Source organism: Lasioglossum baleicum, chromosome 2, assembly GCF_051020765.1.
Source record: "Lasioglossum baleicum chromosome 2, iyLasBale1, whole genome shotgun sequence".
Classification (NCBI taxonomy): domain Eukaryota; kingdom Metazoa; phylum Arthropoda; class Insecta; order Hymenoptera; family Halictidae; genus Lasioglossum; species Lasioglossum baleicum.
The window spans coordinates 15,167,416-15,195,387 of NC_134930.1; the positions used below are offsets into that span (position 1 = coordinate 15,167,416).

The following is a 27,972-nucleotide window of genomic DNA, read 5'->3' on the forward strand; positions in this document are numbered from 1 at the left end:
AGCCCGCCCGGTTTCGCTTACCGAGGCCAGGGACGGATCTCCGCGGGCCCTTTTCCTTTCCCTCGCGTTTCACAGCCTCCTAAACCCTTCCGTTGTCTTCTGTCGCCGAATTTCACACGGCATCCGTACCGAATACGCTAGCGCAATCTTCGCTATCCGGAAATCGAATTCTCGCGTTACAGCGTTTCTCTTCCTGAAATTCACCTATGCAAACCTCGACGCAGCATTAGGCTGTCACTAACGAAATGTCCGAGTTTTAAATGCGAATTTTGCGAAGCGTTTCGGTCAAGAAATACTCTCACAGTATTCGAGTTCAGCATACAGTGCTCCCTCGAACAACGCGGATCCGTTTTCTCACTTTAATATTTTCTTACATTTACTTCGAACGAATTAACATATGTTTACAAGTTTCGCGAGGAAGGATGAATATGAATTCATTCGTGTGAACTAATCCCTCAGAAAGTTTTTCTTGGTTAAATAGTTAAAAATTGGACATTTCATATGCAACAACCTGATAATAGAATAGATACCGTGAGCGACAGCTAGACGTAGTGCGTTGACCACCGAGGTTTGACACTTCAAAAGGATGCCGCGAGCTGTATAAGGTAAACGCGTAATAAAAACTTGAAATTCAGTCATTTTTCTCTCCGATCTTCTCAAACGTGGTGCCGGCGTATTGTTGAGACTCTCCCGATTAGAATGAGTACAAACATGATGTGATTCGATCTAGTTTTACGGACTTTGTATATAGTGATCATTAGACTGCGGATCTTTATGCATTTATAGGAAAATTGAGTAGATAAAATTCAAAATTGTTGGAAAATTTTCAAAATTGAAGATGTCAATGTATGATTTTTCCTCTGTTGAAATCGTTAACCCCTCGCCGTACCTTTTCTTTTACAGTTACAGTGGTTAGAACGTTTTTATGCACAAAAATGTCGTAGATCTTTTGTATGGCTACATTTATTTTAAAGCTTAAATATTGATTACAAACGAATCAAATTTTATTTCTCTGCTCGTCGAAGTACGAGAAGGGGTTAAGGGAGCAAATATTTCTTACAATCGATGCAGACAATTTTTATTTTCCATAAAGATCCGCAGTCCAGTGATCATCCTGTGTCCTTCATTTTGTTATTTGCATCGCGTCTGCAAAACTAGTCCGATTCACGTCGTGTTTGGACTCGTTTTAATCGGGACAATCTCAACAATCCATCGGTCGTTCTGCGTATTCGATAGCAGATTATCGAGTTTTTGAAAGATGATTGTTGGACTGGTTACGTGTTCGACTCACAATGACCCATTTTCTGTCTGTGTTCATTTTGCAGAACACTTGTGTTTTATTTGTTGTGATCTAGTAGAAAACGTACACGTACATAAACGAATTGTGAAACATCTGTGAAATACATCTGCAGAAATAGAGGCTACAGTCTCGTTCTTTGAAATGCGATCGATAAATACGTTACGCGCCAACCGTTTTTGAAACACCTTTCACGGTGCAACATCTCCAATCTCAATGGGATATGAAAAGCCAGGGGTCGGAGGAACAGTTATTTTTCATTGAAATATTATAAATTCGTATCTTGTTCGACACATTGATTTATTTCTATCGTATTTATTTTTGTGTCTCGTAAAAAAAATTGTTTTGTTCCCGTCAGAACTTGTAGTGTGAGAACATTATTTACAAACATTACGCAGTCCATATTTTAAATGGGATTAATTAAAATAGATAAACCTGTCGAAGCTGTTTTATTAGAGCATTTATGGAATGTTTTCCCACATGGTTTAACTGTCGTATGCAGATTTCCGTGGCTGACTACATATATACGATCTATCTTCGGATAAAAGAGTAATGTTTAGAGAACGATTAACCATGCGTAGACACCAGATACCTGGCGTCATGGGGTCCCAAGCTATTATCTATTTTATTATGTTTGCATTGAGCGCTGGAAATACTCCTGTCCATCCGTTCCAGTTTAAACAGTGATCTACTTGTCCAAACATTTCGAAATGTTGTGGCGGGGTCACAGGTGTACCTGACTATTAACTATAGTTCAACTATACTGCGTTTACTCCGTAACTGTCGCCACGTTTTTTCAGCCACTTTTAACCTTTTAACCTTCGCAAGGTAATGTGGGGTCTCGGAGACCTCAGCTTCAGATTTTTGAAAAGAATTTTTATATGAATAAAATTAAATCTTGTCCTGTTTTTCTTTATCCGAAATTTATTAAAAACGAGGTTATTTATGAAATTCTTACACCTTGCTATTTATGTGTTATTAGACCTTACCTTGCGAGGGTTAATAATCCGTCGAAAAAATGTTTTGAACAAAAATGAATCGGTTTTCAGTTAGCTCTAAACCAATAAAAAAATTTCGGAACAAGTTTTTGAAGATGAAGAACCAGAATACCTTATAGCAGCATCGTCATGGGATTGTAAAGGTCAAGACAGACTCGCACACATACGTGCGCACATGCGCGACTGCTTTAACAAGATTAACGTTATCAGCAGCTGCAATAAATTGAAGGCACGCGCGAAATAGTTCATCGGGTACGCGATAAGCGGCGGAACGGTCGAAAAGGATCACAGAATTCCAGCCATGCGTCGAGCAGACACGGTTCCAGGCAAATGGTTCATAGTTGGCATAAATAATGGGGTCACGTACAAGATTAGCCAGCTCCCTTACGTCACTGCCATAACTTCACGCTCTTTGTTGTGTTCGGCGTGCACGCGCCGACCTGCGGCTTTATGGGGATCAAAGAAATTAATCAGCTTTCATTAAAAAAAAAAGGTCAACCTTTAACTACCCTAACATAAATGTCAACATCCATTTAAACAAACCAAACTGATTCTTTTGTGTTTCCGCATTCTGTCTCTATCTCAATTTAATTTTGAAGAATAGATCAGCCTTTTTAATTGGAAAGTATTTTTTCTGCATCAACTGTAATATTGTTCGACGAACGATTCTTATTACAATTGTGTATTTTTTAATAACACTCCAAACATTTAAATACGTGTAAATAATCTGTGACACTGACGTGTCAGTGTTAATAAAAATTGAATTAAAAACCACAGGAATATCCGAACGGAAGACATCAATTATCGACGACTCGCGCACAATGCGAACTCTCAATGATTCGCGATAATCCCTTCGATTGCGTGAATAGTGCATAACTTCATTCTCCGTCTGTTTATTTACACTGGAGGAGTCGAGGCGCACGTGTATGCGGCATTGAAAGCGAATTGAACATGAGCGCACAATGAGAAAGAGTTCATTCGAACACGTGTTCCATTCGACTTCCAGGGACTTTTCTGTGTAGGCGGTTTGCATCAAGAATAGTGGCACTGAACTATGTACATTTGCAGTAGACAGTTATGAAAAGTCTAATTCGTATTTCTATTCTATTTCGAATCAAAATTATCTTCGACTTTTCTGTTGACTTGTTCACAACAACTTATATCAGATGGTTGCATAAATTCGTGCCCGATTTTCCTAGTAAAAAAGGAAAAAAAAAAGAATTATATAGCTTCAACAATTAGAATTTTCTTTTTAAAAAATAAGAAAGAATTTAATATTTTCTACAATTAGAAAAGAATGGTGACTATACATATAATTGATTAAGAAAGCTGTATTCTTTAAGATGTAACCATTGAATTTTATTTTTAAATCGTGCACGAACTTGTGCAATCATTTGATATTTAAATAAAGAATAGATGTCTTGCTCGTTATACTACAAAAAGGCAAACATCGGAGACATCTCACTGAGATTGTAAAGATGCATCCATGCATTATTCCATTTTATTTCTTTGGGGATATGTGATAAAAAAAGGTTAAAAATGGCAAAAATTGTATTCTTCAGTATTTCTACAAAGTAATGTAAAATGGTTGCTTTTAATGGTTCGTAAACCTAGTGTCGAGGCAGTTGAAGGGTGAACCAAGGGTACTATAATGGTAAAGGACATTCAGTGTTTTTCCTTCGTTCGAGGATTTTCGCCATTTTCACTATTTCCTAAGCAGAAGTCGACGGCAAGCCGTTCCTCGTAAACGACGACGTAAACCCGTCGGCGTGCTTCAGCCTGTTAATAGTCCGACCTTGAGCCAGAGCTAAGGAGTGCCTTTGCTACAGCATAACCTTCGTATGCCTTCATCAGCAGGGCTCAACCTACCACTGACAGCGTATTTTTGTTTCCTCCGGTTCCACGTTCATTAAATTGAGTAATTCCTCCTTTGCCTTTTTCGAAATTTCTTGCTCGGTTAAATTCGCTTTTTACCACATTTTTTCCCTCCTCCATTTCGTCCCCGTGTATTCGCTTGGATTCGTCGCTGCATTGTAGCCAACGATGATTTATCTTCGCGACTACGAGCATCTTCTACTAACCATGTACACAGTGTCCTGAGAAGAACCAATCATTCTTTTAATCTGGGCCGTGGTTAATTGTTTAGGATCGTTTGAAATCCATTAGAACTGTTTGAAGTCCTTTAAAATGGTTTTAGATCCTTCATAATTGTTTACATTAATTTAAAATTCTCCAGAATTATCACAAATAATTTGAGATATTTTAAAATCGTTGAACATCGTAGAGAAACCGTTTAAACATTTCATAAATTTTTCAGATTCGTTGAGAATTGTTTAGAATCGTTTAAAATCTTCATTTATCGGACCCACTGTTTTTGACTTGGCAGAAATCCACCTACCATCAAAAGAACCCCGTTGTTAATCGTTCGGTTACCCGAACAACCCATACATTGACATTCTGAACTTCTTTCCGCCTATCCGACCGCTTCAAACTTCACTATCATTTCTCCTGTTTTTGCCTCATCGAAATTCGCCATGCTTCATCGAAAGTCGGTGGAACGTTAGGTAACGATCTCACGACGGGAACCGTTGCATTATTCCTGCATCGGGAACGAGCGTTAAGTGATGCGCAAACGAAGAGAGTCCATCGGCCGTTGCACAACGTTCAGCTATAAGTATTTTTCGCGTTGAGAGAAAAACGAAAATTGCGGTCGCGTTATGAAAGAGCCTACGCCATAGGAGGTTCCCTGACTCCGAGGGACTCCGGTTCGAACGGTGATCGTTAGCGTCGTTACACTTCCTGCAAAAGAACACACGAAGGCTAAATCGTCGGAAATGATAGTTGCGTCCAGTGGAAGGATATAGGATATCATCCTTACGGCTTGTAATCGTTTCGAATTAATGCGTTTCTTGGTTACGCGCGATCCTCTTCGAGCCAATAAAACAGTGAAAAACCGAGGAAACTGGGGTCTGGCCTTGGATCGATACACTGACTCGACCTTGAATCCTTGCCAACTGACCGATCCACGATCGATCACGCGTCGATAAAATTCCGCCGCAATCTCTTCATCAGCTCGGCTGTCCCTGCGGCTTCCGGTGAATTGTTTCTTCGACGACAATGAACTATCATTTTGTCGGAAAATCGTTTAAAATCTCTCAAAATAATCCAGAATTGCTTAAAATCGTTGTGGATCAATTTTCTAATTAATTGTAAGCCCCACCAGTGAATTCGTGCACGTAATATCTTCTAATCAAAATGATTCATAACATTTCCACTTTAAAATCAGTGATACGAAGCAACCTAACACAAAGTTTTTAGAGACGCGCTTGTGCTAATTGCACTTTTGCGTGCGCGCGTGTGCGCGAAAAGCCGGCGAATCTGGAAAAAAGGATAGTGATCGGTGAAAGGTAGAAAGGTGAACGGAAGTCGGGATGAAAAGTGATCGCATTAGGAGGCGCAAATGCCGGCGAAACGTCGTGAAAACGTCGGGTTACGAGAAGTCAAGCGTTACTTGCGTTCTGTGTCGTCTACTTGTGCGGTCGGTGCGCAAGCAGCGCAACGCTGCGCTGTGTTTGTGCTGCGTGATCCCCCCTTCCCGGGTAATTTTGTAATTTTCCTTTTTTCCCTGCTATTCCCCAGCGACCAAGGCGTCGTTTTACCTTTGCTCGGAGGGCCCACGGGGCCCCGTGTCGTTTCTTACCGGTCTGCCTTCGCCTCGTAGCCTGGCGATTCGCATTAGAGGACGGGCAGCACGCGATGCGTTGCGCTAAGCGAAATGGGCTAGACTAAGTGAGCATCAACGGGTGACCCTTACATTGATTCTTCTCGATACTGATTGATAAGCGGTATAGTTTATCTGAAACACCGCCCTTCGAAGAAGAACACTTTCCTTTCATTTAAAGGAAGTGTGATGGTACTCGAGCCTTAAATCATTTTTATCTCTGTTCCTGTTTGATATGTTTAGATGAAACAAAATGGGAAAGGTACGTACATACATTTGCCGTGCTTCACAGATTTTTTCCAAATTTTTTCATCTCGTTTCTCACGTGGTTAGAACAATGTCTCCTTTCAGACGTGATACGATGTGTATACGAGTGGTTCTGTTCTTCTTTCCGCGGGTTTGCGAACAGAAACGTGAATCGCATAAGCACATTGCGGCACGATCCAATGCGATGGTCTCGCGAATGTAAAAAGCTCCTTCCTTTTGCCACTCGCGTGTGAATGCTAGAAGACACAGCATGTAGTAGGCATTGGGGTCTTCTCTCTCTCTCTCTCTCTCTATCTCTCTGATGGAAACCCGCCGATGAACCGGCAGAGACCACAGACCACTCGGACTCGGACGAGGCAAAAGAAGTAACGCGAGGACTCGTCAACGAGAGCGACTCTCGCTATAAATGATCACCAGCCGACAGTTCTTGCCCTTTTCAAGCCGCGATCCCAGATACCGCGGCCTCGCGAGAGATGCAGCTGCACGCTACGCGATCGTCTAGATCCTACGGATCCTCTTGGGGATCCGTTTCGCGGGTATTCGGTGCTCGGGATTTCTAGCTGCTCCGCGAATGTGTTGCTTAGAGACACTTGAAATCTTGCGTTTCTATAGAATATTATTGGGCCATTAGCTGGAGATTATTATGTGAGATTTTCAGCGGAAGCTCCAATTCCTTGGATTCTTATGAAACTAGGGTAAAGGGAGCCCGAAAATCTATGAACTCGAATTTCCGGGTACCCACCCATCCCCAATAAAGAAGTTTAGTTTATCAGATGATACAGATCCTCTTGATTCGTCAGCTAGAGCTCAATAATTAGGATTTTCATTCACTGAACATGACTGAACTTGCAATGTTACATTGAATTGTAAATCGTATTTGGTGAACCTGTTCCAGTTGCAATTCTCTGGATTCTTACGAAATGACAGAGCGAAATGTAAAATCAGTCAGTCGTGTCATTAGCAAACCAGTTTTGGATGACACAGATCCTCTTGATTCGTTAACTAGAGTTCTTTATTTGGAGATTACCAGTCGAGGTTTATGAAGAATGAGTTGTTCCAGTTCTCTGGAAAATTATACTGCGAATTGGATCATTGCTGAACCAGTTTCACACGATACAGATGTCAGGGTCTACGAAGCTGGAAGCCAACGGTAATTTGTAGAAGGAAAGTCACCTGTTCTAATGAGGCACCTGGTAGCCAGCACGTTGAATGTGGCTCTGAGTTCAAGCGGCTTGTAATTACATTCGTAAAGATATCTTTGTGGCATTTTTCCATCTGTTTGTAATAATTCAATCACACACTGTATGTTATAATTAGTAGTTTCGAAGTGTTCGTAATGATTTGGTCACCCACTGTGTATATCCGAGAAAATTAGCTGTCCTATCAGTCGCGAAATTTCGTCCAGTCGGTTGGGAAACGCTGGGCATAGACAGAGGGAGAGTAGATAGAGAAAGTAGAGAGGACCCCATGGAGAGGAAAGAAGACGAAGAAGAAGAAGAGGCGAAGAGATAGAGACTCCAGGCGAGCCTCTCCAGGAGCAGGAGAGGGAGAAGGATCCAAGAAGAACCGGAGAGCCCGATGTCCATTCAGCAGGCACCTGCCACGTTAAATTCAACCGGGCCAGGGCTGGATGGGCGCTTCTTCCTTCGGACCGACCGGCAACGAGACGGAAAGAAAGAGGATGATGCGATGATGCCATGATCCGGACGTTGGAGTGACCGAGAGACTCGACCTGGGACGGAGGAGGACCAACTGTGTTGCATTGTGCTTCCAAATCCAAATTTAGCTGCTCAAAATTCCCGCAAGTAACTTTGTTCAAAGTCCGAAAGAAGTGTCGTTCGAAGAATGCGGATTTTTATGCAAAATGAAAGATCTCTGCATCTCTTGCAAGATCAATACTTCTTTCTAACTATTGTCGAGTTGCATCCACTGATGTATTAAAAACGAGGTTGATCTTCACATGACCTTTACGTTTTTTCTACCAATAATAATAGTGAGGAAATCAAAATGTTAAATTAGGGTGAAACACCCTGTATGAAGACATAAAATTTTAGCGAGTACAATTTTACGGAGTTGATTGTTGCACAAGGTCCTTGATTGCAGAGTAAAGGCGAAAGTGGCAAGGGTTGATTTCTTTAGAATTTTGAATGGAACTAACTGGACGTTGTGGATCACGGTGAATCGAAGGGACAGCGTCCAAAGAGGAGGAGGAAGGAAGGAGAAGGAAGAAGAGGCGCCCTGTGTGTTGGTACATCTCTCTTACATCACTCCTGGCCTGGTCGTCCTTCCCGAGCATGGGCCAGCAGAGCCAAAAGAGAATAAGGAGAGATATCACGCCGATAATGTAACCTTCTTTCATCCTCTTCTCCCTGATCCTCTTCTGGCCGAGTCTCCCGTTGCCCGATTGAAATTTTCGACCCCTTCCTCTCGCTTCTCTCTTCTTTCGTTCGCTCGTGATGTTGACGTTGCTCTTTCTCTCTTCCTCGTCCTCTTCTCTCGAATTCCGATAGCTCCATCGCTTTTGCTGGAACAACTGACGATGCGTTGCGAGCGAGAGGATCTAAGACCGTGATCCGAGATCCTCAGGATTGACTTGTTCTGGTTTGGACAGTACAGAGGGATTTTTGTTTCGAGTACTTATAGAAATTGTGCGAGGTAGATCTTGATATTCTACAGAATAATTTTTCTCCGTTCTCTGAATCTTTATGCAAAATGAAAATTGTCCAAGTTGATTGTAAGGGAAGCAGTTTTAATAAATTATTAAAAACTCTTTTAATCATTTTTCTTTGAATATATCTTTTATAGTTTTATATTCCAGTCCGTTTTTGTGTTACGAATGCATAGTTTATTTTATGAAAATTAAGTTGACAGGAAAATTACCTTCGCTGATTGGAAGGTTCGTCACAGAGAGAGAGCGAACTAAAAATGTTATTATATTTTAATAATATTCATGGGTTCTTGCATTTCATAAATTTGCACTTGCCATAAATGCATGAAGATCTAATTATAAGGAGCAGATAGAAGCGACGACGGCTTCTTGTGAGAAAGCATGCGATCCAGTGTTCCTTTAAACCGTGAAGAATCAATATTGCGGATTGCAACTGCATTCGGGATCGCACAGGGGGAAGCTAAACCGTGGATTCACGGGAGTTCCATGCAAAAACGTTCTTTTCTGTGCAGTCATCGTCATCCACGGCGGATCTCGGATGATGGTAACCCGTGGAACGACTGTTTACGTTTCTCTGGCACGAGGTTAAAGCGTCATTCCGGTAGAGGCTGTGATTGATGTTGCGCTCTTTCCGCGAAGACGTTCGGGAAGCCACTGGGAGGAAATTGTTGTACCTACACACTTTTTAATAATTATTAATTATTACTGTAAAACATCAAATACTAATCGAGTCTTCTCTACTCGTTCACTAGTGAAATAAAAATAGTCCACGTCGATTGTAAGAAACCGGAGTTAATAGTTCTCTAATTACGTCGAAAATAAAAAAGATATAAATATATTTCCTGTTCATACCAATCCATTTTTTAAATAGTTATTAGAACTGTCACGCAAAAGATTGTAAAGAGCGTAGCTTTTTGCAGAAACGAAAGATATACAACCGCGCAAGAAAAAACAATAAAAATTCTCCGAGCAACAGAACATCTTGCAATAATTCGCTCGGCTAATTTCCGCACCTAATACTCGACTCATCCGCGATTGCAGCGATCAACGTAGCGGCAGATCGGTAAATTCCAAACATAATCAAATGCGAGCCGAACATGTGGCTCTCTCAGGCTCTCGGTGTTCGGCTCCGTGGAAGAGAGGAGGCTCTCTCTCTTTCGTGGGAGACTACGAAGACATTTATTATTCGAGGGGATAAGTGGCTCCGCGAACGAGCGGTAATGAGTGTAAACGCCGGCAAAAACACAGGAAGATGGGCTGGAAGGGGGAGGATATTGATGCGAGCCGGTACATTGTTGGAATGACTGCGCGAAATTCGTCGAGGGAAACGCTTTGACGCCGGTGCAACTCGGTGCTGCAACAGGTAGCGTGCAGAAGACGCTGAACCGTACCCTAGACCCTTAAAAATGCGGTTCGTGTGTCCATAATACGATGCATCGAGAAAGTATTTCTGTATTTCTACGCTTTTTACCGGAATTTGCAACTTCCCCGGTCCGTGGAGGAAAGAAAAAGAATCTCATAATTAGACTGCAAAATGATAAAAATGAATAGGTGCAATTTTAAGAGACTATTAAGCTGAAAAGTCCTTATAAACGGATTGTTTTTTTTTATCAATTTATTTGACAATTACAAGAATATGAACGTCAAAAGTTGTAAAAAATCGCATATTTTAATGGTGATTTTCACAATACAAAAAGTGATGTTAAGATTCGAAGTTGATCGGTCAAATTATTTTCGTCTTACGAAAATATGGTTTCCATGAAGAATAATTCAACAAAAATATTTCTTTGGGTGTATAAGGAAAATGGCTAAAGATATTGGCACACTTTCTTGCTATTTAGATAAAGTAATGTAAAATTTTTTAGTGTTTGGTAAACCCAGTGTTAAAGGATTCAGGGAGCCGGTGAGCTTAGCTAGGATGTCGAAGGACTCTGTTAGCACCCGGAAGCCTTGGTCCACGAACCAGGTCTCGAGGGTCTGGAATCGATCCTGGCGATCGTAGCTGCGTCCCATAAGTTACTCCGAAAGGAGAAATCCATGCGCGGCGATTTGAATGATATATTCGACGGCTCTCCTCGCCTATTAGCCGGCCGTTTAAGACAGGATGATGGTATACTGTTATAACGGCGAGTAATCGCGCGGTCGTACATTAAAATGCTTCTTTCAATGCCGGTGCACCGGCGCAATCGCATCGATACCACACCACGTGCGAGAAGAAACCGCCTCGGCTTGCTGCGAAGCCGTAAAAATGTCAACTGAATTCCTGCTTCTGTTATTTAAACGTTATTACTTGCAAGTGGGACGCTTCTTGAATTTTTCTTGGTCCCCGGAGTATTATCTTTTTCATTATAAAATTGGAAACTACCCTTACCCTGGCCAGTTAATTTAGAACATATGAGTTCGTTAAATAATTACTCGGTAAAAAGCTGCTTTTATTTAGCGTCGCTGCTGAAAACCGTGCATTTCATGCGCAAGAAGCTGATGGTTTTTTGATTCAGTATACATCGCGCGGGAACTCGCGGCGTTCCCTGGAGCCCTTTCCCTTCTGCTATGATCGTCTGGTTGCATCGTTCCAGGCATGCGAGCCAACTGTACCTTGCAACTGTTATCTAGGCAACGACCTTGCCTCCTCTTCTTCTCACTCTTTCTCTCTCTCTCTCTTCCTCTCTTCTCTCTCCCCTCTTTGCTCTTTCCCTCCGTGATTCCCTCTCCGGCCGTGTGGCATCTCTCGATGCACTCTGGTGCATGTGCGCGAAGCGCGCAAGTTCATCGGTCCGCTCGGAAAATCATTGACCTTGCGGTTGATCTAGCGTCGTCGCTGGATCCCTTCAGCTCCTATTACGTCGCCCGTTACGCAGAAACCGAGGCCGACGGCTGTCCTACGCGGAAAACGCGATCTTCCTCGATCGCGATCTCTCTTCTCCAGGAAAATCTTGGCGATGAACACGCAATCTGAGAAAGGTTAGCAGAGCATGCTAGCGATAGAAGTATTCCTCATTTTGATTTATTTATTGCTTTATATTCAACTTTCACCGAATAGACCTATTTCTAACCCGTGATTAGTTATGTGATAAACATTAGAGCTTGATTTTCTATACGAAAACAATCGGAGGAAGACGATAATGGTCGCCCCAATAGCACCCTAAGGCTAAGTGCGCTTTTTAATCGGCTATTTATTTCCCAGCTAGCTATTAATACGCGGATAGCTCTCGGAGACTTTAATGCGTGGAGATCCCGCGCTGCTCGCGTTCTCACCAGGCGTTGAAATCACCAGACCGGAGTCCGCGTTAGCCACCTCTGCAATTCAATTTTACCCGAAACGCGTGGTGTGTTTTAACTCTTTTAGTGCTTCTAATAATCCTGACTACCGCTCCACGCTTTTAACAATCGTCTCGAAGCACAGTTTCTTATTCGATTCTTGAATAAGAATTTTTTAACGGTCCCGCAACCAAGCGTTGCACAGTATCTAGTCCGAAAACATAGCTGGAACTATCGCAACAGTTATTTCAAGGTTCAAGGTCTATAGTAGCTCATTCAATTTAATTTAATAGTTTGAATTCAATCCACAAATTCTTCTATATAATTTTTCTTGTACCCTAAATTAAAAATGAACCCATCTCTGCGTCTAATAAAAAATGTTCTCGAGTTTCTGCACTGAATTTTGACGAGCTCTCCAGTGTAAAAGTTCTGTTGATACCGTTTTGCGTTAATAGATCTCGAGCAATCCCGCAGTGAATAGAGCTCGCGCGGTCCCCCGTCGCGAGAAGAAATCTCCATTTCGAGGCGTGAAAAGTCCGAGCAGTCTGAAAGGAAGACAAATCTGTCGGCTGTTTTCCATCTGAATGGACGTCGGAGAAGTATCGTCTCTATCGAGAGACGTCGACGACGTGAAAGAGGCGCAGCTAGACATTTCGTTCATTGTGGAGTCGTTTCACGAGCGGTATTTGTTTGGATCCTAGCGGGACACGATCATTTATCATTCGATCAGCGCCCCGGTTCCTCAATCAGGAAACCGTATCAACGTCCACAGTTATGAAACATTTAATTATGAATCTACTGGGCACTGAAAGCGACCATTTTATCGCATCACTTTATAAAAATAACGAGAATGTTATTCATTAGGATTTTTTTAGCGATTTGTAGCCTCTATGCGGATTGCGGAAAAAGGAAGGTCGCGATTTTTAAATTCTTTCTAGCAATATAATCTCTAGTGATAATTAATAGATGACAAATGATAATTATTTTTACGTCAATGGTTTATATTTGGTTATATTTTCAGTGATTCCCCCGTTTCCAGAAAATTAATAATATAACATAATGTAACCAATGACAATATATAAAATTTTAATCACAATTTTTTGTCAGTTCTTTTGGTGTCTACCAGCGCATAAAATGGCCATTCTGGTTCTAATCTTGTGTCTTCGTGATTGATTTTTCAAGTACGCTTGTGCAAGGGTACGGATTAATATTTATTGTATGGTGGAGCGCGCAGACAATGATTTTTTAAAGGGTAAGATGATTTCTCGTGCGGTCTCGACCGCAGTTTCTAATTGAATCATGAGTTTCGAGGTCTAAGTTGGCCGCGCGGCGAACATTTTTCAGCTTCTCGGCTCTCCGGGATGCCATAAACGCACGACCTTGAAACGAAACGTGTTATTACCATGTTTGAAACGTGTACTTCCCTCGGGCGGAATGATTCGAACAGTACCAGGCATCCGAGGCGTGCGAGATGAAAAATCTTCGTATCGACGCGTTTCGTAACGTCTCAATTCGATGATAACTTCCGTGTATTTATTTATTTTAACAATGGATCAGCCGATCCTCCACCTGTGACCTTTCATCCGAAGGTTCCATTGAAAATCATCAGATTAATAGCCGAACGGAGTCTGAATGAAAAATTGAAAAGAAAATAAAACTTGAAAAGTGTTCATCATTAAAATTTAGAATTAACTTAGACGACGATCTAATCGAAGCTGCTTTCATTGAATACTCATCCTAATTGTCGAACAGTCTTCAAATTGAAATGGAAAGAACAATTTTATGACAAAAATAGGTGGAACACAAAACATTCATTCAGCTTCTGTTCCTTGCAACCGACCAAGAAAATTTTTATTTTGCATTAATGTCCACAGTCTACCAATTAGTGTAAATACAATTACACAGTTTTCTAATAACTGGATGTAACTGAAAAATAGTTGACTATTTGCGGATAATTAAATACAATTAATGTACAGTTTTTAATTAGCGAAATATTTTCCATGGTTATGAACTTCTAATTGTATGTAATTATTTCAGCTGAGAACACTGTTATTAGAGGACCAGTCGAATTAACATTGTGTATCGTTTAAATGTATTTTGCTTCTGATCTATTTTCTAGCAAATTGTGCAATCTAATGGTATTAAATTACTGTTCTAATGTGTTAAGTAACATAAATTGGATCACGTGCACGTGAATCGCTGGTTAGATTAAATCGTTTTTATCCATCCTGAATTGCTATAGGGGCGCTCGTGAAAGAAATTCATTGAATCTAATGCTACCATAATATTTCTAGTAGCATAAATTAGATTCTATTAACTTACATTGCGGTATAAGTGATTCGAAGCAATTCCTATTCTCACTTAATTATGGTTATATTAGTGTAGATGATCAAACTATCATTTGATTAAAAATGAAAATGGGTTAATGTTTCCATATTCATTACCCAAATCATGCAGAATAAAAATGTTGTGCATCTATTGTAAGAAACTGGAACGAAGACGAATTCAGATATCGGTTCGGATGATCGAGGTTCCACTATGTAGATCGTGTATTAAACAGAAAACACTATCTAAATTGTGTCGTGTTCGGACTGACTCGTTTCAATCAGGAATACGTCAGGAATATGTTGACAAAAATTTCTTAAATAATCTCATTTGAAACAGTTCCATAAAAAGCGAAACATTTTTGCCATTGCATTCTTTGACAATATCGAATCTAATAAAAAATCGATCTTCTAGGTCTCTCAAGGGACGTGTTCTATAGTAGTGGGCCCAGATGATTCTCAAATATCGTGCACATGTTGCGCATGTATCGAGACATTACTGTATTTCATAAATTTTTCTCGCGGGCACACTCTTTTCTGGCGCACAGTTCGAAACCACCGCGTGTTCGCGCTCGACTCTCGAGCTCTCATCGCAGAAACTCGTTTCTCCACGATCGAGTATAGCGTGCGCGAGTGTACGAGGGGGTGCGCTTAAGGAAATCGAGAAAAAGCGGCTCGAGTTACAACGGATAGCATCGACAGCGGCTTTTCTGTGCTCGGGAGCGCTTCGCGTCGTGCTAGAATTATTATGAGCTTATTCGCCACGTGAGGTTTCCTCGGGGTGAAGTCCTATCCGAGCGAGTTTCATCCAATTTCACGAATTCGCCGGCTTGCATTGCGGTTTCTGTCCTGTCTTGCAAACCTCACTCCCCCCCCCCACAACCCCTCAAACCCCTTCGCATCCTCTTTTCACAGGAGAATGGGTCTTGTGTTTTATTTGTTCCCATGCGGGCTACCAGGCAGTTATATTAATGTTCGCTTTAATAGAATAATACCCCTGACAATAAGTCATCCGATCCCACAAATCCAGCGTCTATCATCATAATTATTCATATTTTCATTTTGGAGAGTGTTTTCGTTAACCTTTCATTATCACTGTTTGCTGGAAAACATCACATTAAAATTTGGTACAATTTAAGGGGGCCCTACTGTGATTTCTTGTTCGGACAATTCCCACACCGCACCGGTCGAACTTTCTTCTTCTTTTTCGTGGTGTTCTCGCTTCCTCTTGACCGCGATGGCAGCGCGAGCGGTGTGCGCGATTAATTAACCCACGGGACAGGAAAATGAAAGTGTCAACAGAGCTTCGTGTTGATATTCCCGCCCCCGGCTGACACCTTCATCGCAATTAGGAGGGTAGTGTCAAGGTGCGGGCCCTGCGATGACCCGCCGAACGATTCTTCTTTGCTTTTTCTTCGTGGGAACCTTGTGGGCGATGCGATTCCTCGAGTTTGGCCGACTTCCTTTCGTAAGTGACCGGCTCGGTGCGTGCAAGTAGAAGAAAACTTTTGTGAATTTAGGCATCCTCAGAAGTCTTAGGTCACTAGCAATATTAACACTGAACCTACCGAGCCTAAACAGTAACTGGTACATGTTACCTTGTAAAAATGACAAGATTGATTTTATTCAGAGTTTGTGCTGGTCCTATTGTAATACGTGCACTACTAAAGATATCTACATATACAATCGTTCCTTATGAAATCAGTAAAATAAAAAACCAATTTTTATTCTATTGAACAGATTTCTCAGATCTCGTAAGTTGATTATGTTATTCTAAGGTTTCTTCAATATGTATTAGACTAATTTCGTAGGTTCTTCATTTTCTTGCGTCAATTCATCAGTTTTTTTAAAGAACTTTTTAGTTTTCTCGTACGCTTCTCAAAAAGCCTAGGATATTTCACACATCTTACACTTTAATCAACAGATTCGTTTACAACGTCACATTTTAAAGAAATACATGTCACAACACAGCCAATCGTTACAACGATGTTGACACTTTACCTACCAGAAGCCTCTGTTAATAGGATTTTCAATAATTGTGCTGCACCAAAAGAAAGCATAGAAATTTTCTTTCGCATTGCCATCTTAAATGAAACTGTTAGATAACGTAATTTAAGATGACTTATTAGTTCACAATAAAAATTGATGTTGGTATTGAAGGTTCCATTAAAAAGTGCTTAGCCATGTACTATAGATTTTTCAAAATTATGCAATAATCACCGGTCGGTGATGTGTTAACTGTTAAAAGATCCTCAAGAACCTCTGAAGGATATCCTTCTACAGTCATCAATGGATCTGAAGAATGTTGGGAACACAATAGGATCCCAGGGTGTGATCTGAATCGATGCGTGCAATGTTTATGTTGCATAAAACCCTGCAATTTTTCAATCAGGGTGGTCAGAAGAGGAAGCAACGCGCAACATCCGAGAACAATATCCTGATTTTGGGAACGCTCGCGAACAGCATCGTCGTCCGCCGATTCTCTCCGCCATTAATTAACCCTAATTACGATCCACGCTGATAGATCACGAAAGAATTAAGTAGGGGAGCAGCGAGCCGCCATTGTCCGCGGCTTAATGAAACACGGACGTCCGGGCGCGTATTGTTCATAATAAGATTACGGCTCTCGAAAAGATCGCGTCGATTTCACGAAGGCAAATGCCCCGTGAAAGTAATTTAATTCCAACCGGTGCGGCGGGTTTGTGTGCGCATGTGGATCCCTGAGCATAAATCATGCGAGCAGAGTATGCGAGCGATCCGCGCCGCGCGGGATGCATTGTTCGTGAGCGAACTTTTTTAGCGGGCTTCACGAGGGCCCCAGACAATGTACCGGCTCGATACCGAGCGAGTCCGGCGTTAATGATCGATTAATTTCAATGCTCTGCTCGCAGGTACCACCGCGAAATCGTGATCCATGGATCGCAGAGGATCTGTTTCGATGGGCGATCTGGGGAAACCGATGATTTAACGGTTCTGACGGTTTTGATGGCCGCGAGACGGAATGCTCTTGTGTTTTTAATTAGTCGGCTGGCTAATTAGTGAATGGGTAAATTAAATACAGGTTTTGCACTTGGAATTCGTCCTCTTGCAAATCAAATTCAGCCTTTAAAATATATGGAAAATATTTATTTAACAGTACACAGGGTGGGCCAGTACGCATGATCATCTCCGCTGTGTTTGAAAATATGAAAAAAGTTTATCAACTGAAGTTTTTCGGTATCAACAGGACTACTATTATTTACTATAATTTAAGAGATTGTGTGGATTTTTTTTGTTGAATTTTGTAGATTGATAGACACGAAATAATGGTAAATGTTACTCTTTTTTTACTGTCGTTTTTAGTGGATCACTCTGTATATTGTGTGCACCATAGGCAAGTCGCGTGTGCGTTCATGGTGGAGGGATTAGATGGGTTTGGCAGCGAGAGAAACCTTACGTGGACGTCAGAAGCGGGCATACATTATCCGAAACATTAGACAATATGTATTCTAGACGCTAATATTTATTTATTAAGACCTACTTACATGAGAAAGTTGATTCCGAAGGATCGCAAGGATTCTCAAGGAATACAAACAATACTTTACGCTTCGAGAAAATACTATTATAAAATGAAGAGAAAATGGAAAATGTCGTATGTAACCAAAATATTCTAGTCTATATAGAAAGTCTAAATTCTGGAGTCAAAAGAGCTTTAAAAAAAAGACTCACCATTCCCTAAGATTTCTGAAGCAAATAAAAAATTCTCCGACGCGACTCATGCGAACAGGGTTCACTCGCTATGAAGCCGCTCGAGTAGTCGACAGAGAACCCCATATAAATTCAGGATGATCAGAAGATTCCCAAGGGAGTTCCCTAATGATCCCGTAATTGAATTACGCGCAAAGCTATGGAAATTTTTCTGAAACAATCCGTGCAGATCGCGGATAAGAATTCGAAGAATCCCGCGTGAAATTGATTCCCGTGGTAAAATAAACTATGGTGAACGGGATCGTTTGGCGAGCCAGCAATGCTACGCTCCTGTAGCGCTAAAATTATCGTGTTTCACGACACGACACGATCACGAGCAAAGAGTATAACCGTACCCGTCGTTTGCCATTTTAACGTGAAAATGATGTATAGCTCTTGTTTGTACCTGATGCACGTGCACAAACGTTCTACAGTGTGTTCCTCGAAACCGTGTTGCACATTGACTTCAATAGGAATAATGGACTGTGTATTATACTGCATGTATTATTCAGGATCGTTCTCATGTAATACCGCAATTGACTTTTCCGCGCGATATTCGCATTAGCTCGTCAAACCTTATGTGTTCCTCAGGGTGAAAATTCACTTTAACACATTATCGACCGGTGATTATTGCATAATTTTGAAAAATCTATAATACATGGCTAAATAGTTTTGAATGGAACCTTCAATGGCAACAGCAATTTTCATTGTGAACTAACTTGGTCACCCTCAACAACGGCATCTATAGTTTCATTTAAGATTGCAATGTAAAAGAAAATTTCTATGCTTTCTTTTGGTACAGCACAATTATTGAAAATCCTATTAATTGGCTTCCGGTAAGTAAAGTGTTAACATCATTGACATTTTTTAATTACTTTGTAACGATTGGCTGTGTTGTGACATGTATTTCTGTAAAATGTGACGTTTGTAAACGAATCTGTTAATTAAAGTGTAAGATGTGTGAAATATCCTAGGGTTTTTGAGGAGCGTATGAGAAAACCAAAAAATTCTTTAAAAACTGAAAGATTAACGCAATAAAATGAAGAACCTAATAATTGAAGAAATCTTAGAATAACTGAGAAAACTGTTCAACAGAATAAAAAATTGCGAATTCAGCGGAACAAATTGCGGAATCCGAAGGAAACGAAACAAAATCTGAGAGATACAAAACAGTGAGGAACGACGGGTAAACTCGTCCTCGTCCCAAAAACACAATTGCACGCAGCTATTCGGTACACGTTCGAGTTAAACCCCACTGATTCTGGATGCTAGGTCGAGTCCTTAGGAACGTGTTCGGAAAATTTGACAAAAAAGGGCCTTGGCTTCTGAATGGGGCCCGAAGAAACGGCGAAAGAGAGGTCTGCGACACCAAGTTTATGACAGGGACGTGACTTGTTCGGTGTTTTCGGGATTCCGAATGCCCTCGGAGCAGCTCGCGCTTGCTTTTCAATTTCGTTATTTATGGGCGGAAGGATTGCGGATTCTAATTAGCGTATACCTTCCCGTCGACCAATGGCGATTGACGTATCGTAAATTAAACGAAGCACGGCTGCGACGATCCTGCGCGCCGCGGACCCGCATGCAACAGGAGGCTCTCTTTCGTTTTCTCTTTCTCTTTCTCGTTTGCTTTCTTTCTCCTTTACTCGTGCGGCAGTATATGCAAAATCGCAGGAACTGCTGAAAGAATTCTCGCTGGCATTCTCACGCTCCCAGCACTATCGGCAACCCCCGACGAACATTGACTGTAACAATTTACGGGGCAGATGTTTGTTGAAACAATTGGTCGCACCCGGCTACTACACGGAAACTGTCCGGTGCTGTATGCAAATGGTAATCGGTAATGTGCTCTGTCACAGAGTAGTTCTTTAAGGTATGTTGAAGGTGTTGATGAGGACGTTCGGTACTGTTGTTGTAATGTTATTAATGAAGGTGTTGTTGTAGTGTGGATTAATTTTTGCTATGAGAATTTTAGTAGAAATTTCTTTCTTCAGGGAGATTTTTAATTGGAGGATCGGAACATGTGAGAGTACTTGGGAGTCCTCAAGATCTTTGGTAATCCTTGAATTCTTTGGTAATCCTTGAATTCTTTGGGAATCCTCGAATTCTTTGGGAGTCCTCGAATTCTTTGGGAGTCCTCGAATTCTTTGGGAGTCCTCGAGTGCTGTGAGAGACCGTCAGTTCATTGATACTTATTGAGTTCTTTAGTATTCCTTGAATTGATTGGTGATCCTTGAATTTTTTGGACCTTCAGTTCATTGATACTTCTTGAGTTCTTTAGTATTCCTTGAATTCATTGGTGATCCTCGAATTCTTTGATAATCCTCGAATTCTGTGGTAATCCTCGAATTCTTTAGTAATCCTCGAATCCTTTGATAATCCTCGAATCCTTTGGTAATCCTCGAATCCTTTGGTAACCCTCGAATCCTTTGGTAATCCTTGAATTCTTTGGTATTGCTCGAGTTCTTTAGGAGTACTTGAATTCTGTAGGAACTTGAGTTCTTTGGGAATCCTCCACACCTCTCACCAATATCTCCCAACACGAAAATCTTTGAACCCCACTTCTCCCAGATCACCAAGCACACCACAATCCCCCAAGAAACCTCAATCTCTCTCCTAATCCATTCTAACCAATTCCTGAAGAAGCTCCTCCCACCATCATTCCCCTGACATAGTCAACTTTTTGCACTGGCTCTACCATAATTCTCTGACGAGCAACATTACAACTCTATCTCGATCAGCCGCGAGAGCACAAACCGGTAGGACAAATCCCGTATATGTAGACGAAAACCACCTGTTCTCCGAGTTAATCGTTAAATCCTCGACGCGCGTGATTCGGCCCGCGGGATCCTGGCGGACCACTCTGGTGGTAGTACAGGTGTTGTTCGGGTTAAACCGTCCCGAATAAAAGCACAGGAATCGCGTGGAACCACGGCCGGGTACCACCACCGACTAACTATACCCTGTGCTGCATATGTATAGATAGACAGAGCGGTGAGCTTGGACGAAGGCAGCGTGACCACAGCAGCCTGGACGTCCGGAATGCGAGCGGAACCCGTTTCTATGAGTCAAGTCTGGCTATTGACAACGGCCTCTCCTCCTGTGGATACTCTCTTACTCCCTCTCTCTCTCTCTCTCTTTGTCCCTCTCTTTTGCACACTCTCTGTGTAGCCCGTTGGTTCTCTCCTCTCTCGGTTTCTTCTCCCGTTCTCCCTCGCCTCCGGGCAGATTCTGCGGTTCAGGATCGTGCCACGTGATCTGGAACATCGTGGCCAACAGGAGGAGGGAGAGAGCGAGAGGGATTCGCGGGATCGAGTCATGTTACCCCGTGAAAATCCAAAACCGTGAGCAAGCAGACCTTGATGACCAGGCGACTCTCTCGACTCTTCTCTCCTCTGGTAACGGGAGAATACATATTAGGACTCGCTAACGACTCGCTGCGAGCGAGATTTTCTGACCCGAGTAATAGTCGGGACTCGGGAACGTCTTCATTCGGGGCTTAGGGAATTGTAATAGTGCTTGGACGGGGTCGATGGATTGGTCGAATATGCTGATGAGCGGAATTGAAGGCGTACCCCGCCGTTGGTGATGGATTGTTGATGTCTGAGGTGTCAAGAGAATTTTTAGGCGTTCTTCTGAAACGTCTTCACTTGTTCTGAATTCTATGATGCTCCTTGAGTTCTTTGGTAGACCTTGAGTTCTTTGGTAGACCTTGATTTCTTTGGTAGACCTTGAGTTCTTTGGTAGACCGTGAGTTCTTTGGTAGACTTTAAGCTTTTTGGTGGTCCTTGAGTTCTTTGAAAGTATGTACATGAATTGTTCTGGAGTCCTTGACATCTTTGGCAATCCTTGACATCTTTGGTGATCCTCGAGTTCTTTGGTAATTCCAGAGCTTTGGATATCTGGTATTTTATCTTTTTCTAAAAACCAAAGTTTTCCCTTTGGAATGAGTTCTTAAAATAACTCGTACGTTTTTTCATTGCAATTTCATTGTTGTTCGAATGAAAAGTGTGTCATTGACATTGTTTTTCTTGCAAAGGTTATAGATTCGAATGTCAACGGAGTACGAACAATTTTTTCCGCGACTTACATTATCATAGATTTGACGATTGAGCTGTCCTCTACAATGAACCCATAAAATTTGATGTACGATCTTTTGTTCTGCTTTTATTACGCTTTGAAGAAACGGCGCGGCGTGCTGTCGACACTAAAACCTAGAGATACGCGAGTGTGTCGCAAAAGTCACTTAACTTCTTGCAAATGTAAAAAGTTGAGGTTAGCATATTCTTCTAGAGTATGTTCTAGAAAAGATACTAACACTAGATTATTAAGATTGTGACAGTCGCGTATACACGTGTAATCTATGGGTGTTATCAAGGAATTCGACGAATGCTAAACAACATTAATTGTAGCAATAAATTTCTTCCATTAGTTCATACAAAATTTATTGAATACATTAATTTCTTTGGTCACATATCACGATTGACGTAGCTATAAATCTTGTTACATTATGAAAGTGACATAAAACAACCACTTTTAATGCTCCTGAGATCTAGGAATGAAGGTAGTCAATCAGTTTACCTTGCGGAAGACTCGTACAAGCCTAAGCTGTACATTAACAAATTCGATAATGTCAATCCCGCCTTCCATTACGGACTCACGTATGAATTATCGGATTTCCCCGTCTCGATCCTAAGAAGAAGCGTCTGTAATTTCGTTTCGCGAAGAATAAGAGCACCGCGACAGAGCGTAGCAGGTAATAGTCGTTCGTTCGGTCACGATGCTCGTGGAAAACGTCAATATTTCATCCGTACTCGCGTGTCTTCCGCGCATCGGTTCTCCCATTGATCGGTTCCAGACGAGAAAATAGCGCCGATCTTCCGGCTCGGAACGACCGAAACGAGGCTTCGACTCCGCAACGAACAGGGTAACGGTATTGGATCGAGGAGATCGAGCCTCCTTCAAAGGTATTTGAAGTACCCCGGTCGATCTTTGATCCACCATTTGCCTCCGACGGATCAGCGAAATCTCCTCGGGGAAACGATCGTTCCGTTCCAATGAGATTCCCATTAATCAATTACGATTTTTATGTGCTCCCCGATCAATCTTCATCTGTCAATTGTCCACTGATTTTCAATTAATACTGTGCTGCGAATAATTGTAATCATTTCAAGTACTCTCCTCGGAAAACAATCATTCCGCTCCATGCAGTTGGGTATTAATCCATTAACATTTTTACGTGATCATGATTAGTCCTAATCCATCAATTCGACATATTATATGTTTTTTTTATTGATTTCGAATTAATACTTTGTAGTTGTTAGCCTGTACTTTACGTAACATTGTTATTATGTAAAGCTATTCTCTGTAAGTAATAAAAATAGGGGTTGCTTTACAGGTAAAATGAATTTACAATTTTAAATATTCCAGTACCAGTCTTGAAAATCTAATTTTTAGTAATTTTCTAATAATTCTTAATAAATTTTCTAATAATAATATTGCTATATTTAAATTCGATTTGGTGCAATCAATTTTAAATGTTAAAGAGAACGATAATGTTCAATCTTGTAAGTATCAAGCTTATCAGCAATCTTTTCTAAAATACTGGAAGTAATAGATCATAACAGAGTATAAATGAAAGCAAAAAGAAAGTCAGCTGGCGGGATTGAAAAAAGGGCTAGCAAATATTGATCGAGCAATAATACTTACCAGAGAGCATTTACTTTTCTCTCTCGGTCGATACGAACCACCTGACTGACCTATATTATGCGAATGAAGAGAATAGTCTCGCAAACTTTCGCCTTTTCCGCGATTGTTTCTGTGATTTTTAAAAATAATATAGATCAAGACACCGTACCTATACAGAGGATCTACTTCTTCTTTTGGATGCCGCGTGGACCTTTAAAATTCCTTTAGAAGTACTTCAGAGTTTGAAGAGTGTTTAAGGTTTCAGGGATCCTGGGTCTCGTCAGGTTTTTCTGGGAATTCTTAATAACCCTGGGAACATCTAAAACGTTAAATTTAATGTACAATCAATTTCAAGGGTGAAGCAAATGTAAAACAGTTTAACACTAAATCTACCGAACATTAAAATTGTCCAATGTGTATTGTATTATAAAAATAACTTGTGAGTGACCAATTCTTTAGTCAGGATCTGTAAGTATAAAATAAATACGAGCCTCACCTTTTGTATGTTTCGCAAGTTCTGACATATGTCAAGCCTGTTGCAATTAAAGAACATTTCTGCATAAAGATCCCCAGTTGAATTATTGATATTACTCCTATCGTACATGAATTAAAATTTGTAAAATAAGTAATGACAGAAGCCAGGTAAAATATACAAGATTCCTTGCATTAATTTACGTCCCTAGATTAAGAACAATAGAGCCACGCTTGTTAGGTTATTAATGATGCGTTGAATTATTGAAATTAGTCCTGTCGTACATGAATCAAAATTTGTAAAATAAATAATGACAGAAGCCAGGTGAAATATACAAGATTCCTTACTTCGTCCGAAGATTAAGAACAATAGAGCCGCGCTAGTTAGGCCAGTCAGGAGATAAATCATAAACTCGCAGTGCTAAAAGAAAGCAATTCCGTTCTAAATGCGACGCGGATTATCAGAAATGACGATCTAACAACAAGCCTAACGCGAGACATTCCCACCATCAAAGAGGAAATTACATGGTATACGCGAAAGCACAGAAAAACAGAAGAAACAATCGCATAAACTTCTTGTTTCGATCATCCCGGAAGACCCGAGAGAAAAACACCCTGCTGATTTACTTTTACTCGACCATTATTAACGCATTATCTGGATATGCAATAGTAGTTATTAAGAACTTCCTTTACGATCCATCTAGGTCTAACTACAACGTTCATCATAAAAGTGAAATTACTTTCCTAATTCCTACCTAACCCAGACCACTACTCGCACTAATTGCAATTCTTCCACAATTTTTTTCCCACGTGTAGTAAACTAATTGTTCTAACATCTCAAAAAAAAAATCGTATGGTTCGTAATTTTACGATCGGACTCGCGCGAAAAAAGACGTCGCGTTGGAAATGATCGAGTCGATGGTGGGCATAGTGCGAGGAACGATTAAATCGATGGGATATTCTTCATCGTCCGTTCCGTTATTATGGTCGTAGCCGCTAGCGAATAGTCATTAAAGACCGACGAACCCGATTGTAACGCGACGCGGCCTCGGATTGAGCGGAAAACGCTTCTGTGTTCCGCGCGCACAATGGGACCTGTTTGTTATGATCCTTGGAGCGAAATGGATCCTCCAGATCCTGTCTGGATCCTTCAGATCCTGCCTCGATGCTCGGGGTCCTGTCTGCACCCTCCGAAACCGAAATCTGTGCATGATATCTAACTTCTATCTAGGAAACTGTATTACATATTGTGTTTAATATCATATTTTAGGACTAGCAATTTAGTAATGTCTATATTATTATTAGACTGCGGATCTTTATGCATTTATGAAGAAATTGGTTGGGCAAAATATAAAACAGTAGAAGATTTAAAAAATTCAAGAATGTTCTAATGTTGCTTCTAATGTTAACAAAGTCGTTAAGGGATGAAATCAACTTTTATGGTATTCCTGCTTCTCACAATCAATGCAAAACACTTTTATTTTACATAAAGATCCGCAGTCTAATTATTATTCTTAATACTACACATTATCAATATTGCACTTCAGAAACATGAAAATAGACAAGACATAAATTGTCTTTTCGCTTTAGCGAATATGTAATCCATTTACTGGGGATCTAAATATAAAATGCTATCAATTTAGTAATATTATTAGACTGCGGAGGTTTATGCATTCATGAAGAAATTGGTTGGATGAAACATAAAACAGTAAAAACAGTAAAAGAATAGAAAAATTTAAGAATATTGTAATGTTATTTTCAATGTAGCAAAGTCGTTAAGGGATGAAATACATTTTTAATTTATTCCTGAATCCCACAATCAATGCAGAACTTTTTTATTTTGCATGAAGATCCGCAGTCTAAATATTATTATCCTTAATATTGCACCTGCGAAACATGTCGTCCATTTATCAGAAAGCAAGACATAAAATGTCTTTACACTTCAGTGTTCATACCGTTGTGTTTTAATACCCCAGATTATTAATATTGCATATAAGAAACATGTAATCTTATCAGAAAACAAGACGTAAAATGTTAGCCACTTGCAATTATTCATCCTGTATGTTTTCTCTGGCAATACAGTAGAATGAACACATTGTGCACGCGTTTCCTGTCAATGGGAACAATTCAGTACTACAATGCCGTTGTTGAAAGGGTTAGTATCCTCCTTAGAAAAGCGGAAAAGCGAAATAAGGAAAAGGGAAGCACGGAACAGAAGAGGCGCGCGGTTTCGTCATCGTGGAAAAAAATACGCGTACGGTAACTCGATAATAAACAGGTTGAAAAATTACATAGTCCTCGCGCGGCGAATCTAAATGTCCCGGCTGTTTAATATCGCATTATGGTGAAGTTAACGACCGGAAAATACACCGGTCGACCACCGTGGAGGAAGTGACCCGCCACCGTGCTCTGCTGTTCCCTTCTGCTTTCTTATCCTTACACGATACAGCTAATTCGTTATTGTAGCTTGTCCTCCTTACGAGAACGCACTTTGTAAGCTGCTGCCTTTTTATTGACTTACTCGGTTACCGATCTTTCTGCATTGGCACTTCCGGTAACGTAACGACAACTGGAGTCACACTTCGTTTCAATGAAAGTCTGTTATTTTATCCACTATTTAGCACAATTGATTCCTTAACCCCTTGCCCTACGATTTATTTTACGGTTTTCGTGATTAAAACTCTTTTGTAGTTAGTAATTTCTTAGAAAAGAAGAAAATTTATGTCTATTGTATGCCTATTCATTTTATTTCGGTTTAAAGGAAAATAGCACACATATTTGTTAGATTGTGTTCAGAATCTTTAATGCAGCGGTTTCCAACCTGGGAGGCGCCAAAATTTTCTGATAAAAAATTAATTTGCATACCACAATATATACAAATAAATAAAACTTAATTGTTTTAAAACGTGTCTATGATATTATATCTATTAAAAATATAAAAGGTAGGGAGGCGCGGAGAAAAATTTGCTGCCTTGATATCAAATCAAAATCAGATTTGCAGATTTGTATTTCTAATTAGTGAAATTGTTGGGATATTTATGTGGGAAATGTTTGTACTATATTTTACAGTATAATGTATTATATTATACTATTTATAATTTATAATAGTATATAGTGTTTTGTACTGTGTGTGTTCAAATTAATAACTCTCTAAAACAATTTTACTATATTACTGTGATAAGAAAATTATCATTCTTACCATACTGGTACGTTTGTTAACTTTTTACTTTTCATTTATACGGTTAAGAACATAACTGATCGCGCACACTTTAAATCAGAATAACTTTTTTATGAATGGACCAAACGACTTCAATTTTCCTGTAAGGCTAGATGAATCAGTTTAGTAAAAGACGTCTAAAAAATATGTTGAAAAAATGCATTTGGTCGGAATTGTGAAAAACAATAGTGAAAATTGATTTTTACAACTTTTTAACTGAGCCAGTAATGAAAATTTAAAATAGGTGTTTGGTCAACTTATATGTATAAATTATATACGCTCCGAAAATTTCATTGAAATTGTTTAATTGGTTTACGAGTTATAAACGATCAAAAGTGGT

The 27,972-nt window shown here is 40.4% G+C and overlaps 2 protein-coding genes across 3 annotated transcripts in view; one reads left to right on the forward strand and one right to left on the reverse strand.

Moving 5' to 3' along the window:
• The window catches only part of LOC143219050 (uncharacterized), a 52,206-nt gene that overhangs the window by 974 nt on the left and 23,260 nt on the right, over positions 1–27,972 (forward strand). Inside the window, exon 1 of one of the 2 annotated variants that reach the window (XM_076444842.1) lies at positions 4–8,531. The exons of the other annotated variant lie outside the window; for it this stretch is intronic. The gene's annotated coding sequence lies outside the window, so the exon portion shown is untranslated. Of the gene's footprint in view, positions 1–3; positions 8,532–27,972 lie in introns of those variants that run through there. 2 annotated transcript variants of the gene reach the window in all.
• LOC143219141 (uncharacterized) lies at positions 15,433–27,925 on the reverse strand. The gene is made up of 2 exons (XM_076445000.1): positions 24,114–27,925; positions 15,433–24,015 (listed from the first exon to the last, which is right to left on the reverse strand). Exon 2 carries the CDS (start codon positions 22,091–22,093, stop codon positions 21,683–21,685), a length of 411 nt encoding a protein of 136 aa, XP_076301115.1. The 5' UTR covers positions 22,094–24,015; positions 24,114–27,925; the 3' UTR covers positions 15,433–21,682.